Below are 1,880 nucleotides of genomic sequence, written 5' to 3'. Positions count from 1 at the left end.
TCTTTCTTCCATATATATATATAATGTGAAAGAAAGAAACTAAAACAAAGAAATAACGTGACAATTCATTCCTGGAAGAAGTATTCTTCTTTGCATTTGTTGGAACCTTTTATTATTTTCAAAACTACAGAAAAATACAACAACTGTGCCACTTCTAAACTGATTGTTGCAGATTGCCTTTTACCCAATAGCACCATTGCATAATTATAATATCACATAGTATTGTAACAAGGTCATTTGTCAAATCAGAGAAACAGATTTAAAAAAAATGAAAATCAGCAAGAAGCTCTTCCTGAAAAAGATGCTTCTGGTTTATTTCCTTCTCACATACACTGAACTAGTGGTATTCATTAAGATAATAATTATGTTTCATAATAATCATTAGCATCAACATGTTTCCTCATTTCCAAAAATCTAGGACCAAATCCTCTGAGATGAGCTCTTTCAACTTTCACCAAAGCTAGTGGGAGTTAGGAATACTCTGTACTCCACAACTGTTCTCTCACAGGAGCGGACCTCCTCTTTTTAACAAAGTGATCCAGTTTTCACTTATCTAAAAGCATTTTCAATTTTTCTTAATTCCCCTGAAAAGGAATTCAGTTATTTAGGTTTAAAAATAAGAGTATTTCACAACTGTTTCTCTGGTAGGTAATTTTGATTTTTAAAAGTTAAAAAACCAAAAACTTACAATGTGAAGACTTTGTTCCATTCAGGGTTGAGATTCTTGTAGACTGTATGTGTCAGCAGTCTGTCATTGTTCAACTCAACTACACAAAATGGGTCACTTTTACCTATGAAGAGAAAATTTGGAACAAAACCCATGAGCTGGCAAAAGTAAATCAAGATTAGATTTATTTCCAAAAGATCCACCTGTGTGTCTGGTTCAAACAAGATTTCAGTCAGGGAAGTCTACTGGCCTGTCTTATATACAATATCAGACTAAATGATCACAATGGTCCCTTCTGGTTTTACAATCTATAATTGTTCTGTACTGAAAAGTCATAAAACTTCCAGCCTGACTGGGAATGCAAGGACAAAATCTACTACTTTTCTAATCACAAACTGCAAAAACCCTGCAAGCCTGTGAACATTCCCAGGATGAACTGAGAGGACTTGGTATGCTGTGCAGTCAATAGTTTGCCAGTAATAATTAGATCCTTATAACATTTTGCTGCATAGTAAACATATTACTCTTTATTATTTGTATTAACACAGTACCTAGAAGCCTTTTCATGGATAGGGATGCCAATGTGTTAAACTCTGCACAAAACAAAAACCAAAACAATGGTCCCTACTTCAAAAACCTACAATCCAAATATAAGATAACAGATCATGGTTGGATATGGCCAGATGGGAGTACACAAAGAATCAATGACACAATAAAGATTATATGGTAGGCAGTAGTGTCAGTGCATCAGCAGCCTGAGTGTTGTAATTTTTTTCCAAGTAGCCTGGTAAAGGAAAGGTTAAGTGACTTGGAGATGAACAACAAAATGGCTTTTCAAATGTTTACATCAACGAGTACACTGTCGTCTCTCATCAAGAAATAGCTTTTTGTCTTCTACCATACCATTGACCAAATCACCAGGGTCTTCTACCATACCATTGACCAAATCACCAGAATCAGCCAGAACTACCTTCTGGCAAAAAGAATGGAAGAAACCAGGCAACAAAGCTGCTGAATGGAGCCAGTGAGAAATTGCCCGCAGTGAGGAGTTAGCATCTGGCTCCCACTACAAATGGCATGCACAGCAGAGCCTGAACAGGTTGAGAGTGGGTCTCAACAGGTGCAATTTTCTCATGAAATTATGGAGACCCTCCACAACTGACCAATGTGTTTGTCAAGAGAAGCAAACCATGGATCATCTCCTGAGATGCCC

At 36.6% G+C, this 1,880-nt stretch overlaps 1 protein-coding gene across 2 annotated transcripts in view; it reads right to left on the bottom strand.

Annotated features, from left to right (window-relative positions):
• The window catches only part of MCTP1 (multiple C2 and transmembrane domain containing 1), a 417,042-nt gene that overhangs the window by 175,342 nt on the left and 239,820 nt on the right, over positions 1 to 1,880 (bottom strand). For both annotated transcript variants that reach the window (XM_019516879.1, XM_019516880.1), the window contains one exon: positions 689 to 791. In XM_019516879.1, the coding sequence (XP_019372424.1) occupies positions 689 to 791 (103 nt within the window). The remainder of the gene's footprint in view (positions 1 to 688; positions 792 to 1,880) is intronic.

This window comes from Gavialis gangeticus, unplaced genomic scaffold (genome assembly GCF_001723915.1).
Source record: "Gavialis gangeticus isolate Ggan-Ray unplaced genomic scaffold, GavGan_comp1, whole genome shotgun sequence".
NCBI lineage: Eukaryota > Metazoa > Chordata > Crocodylia > Gavialidae > Gavialis > Gavialis gangeticus.
Note: the sequence above shows the minus strand (reverse complement) of the source record. Positions and strands in the feature narration are given on the sequence as shown.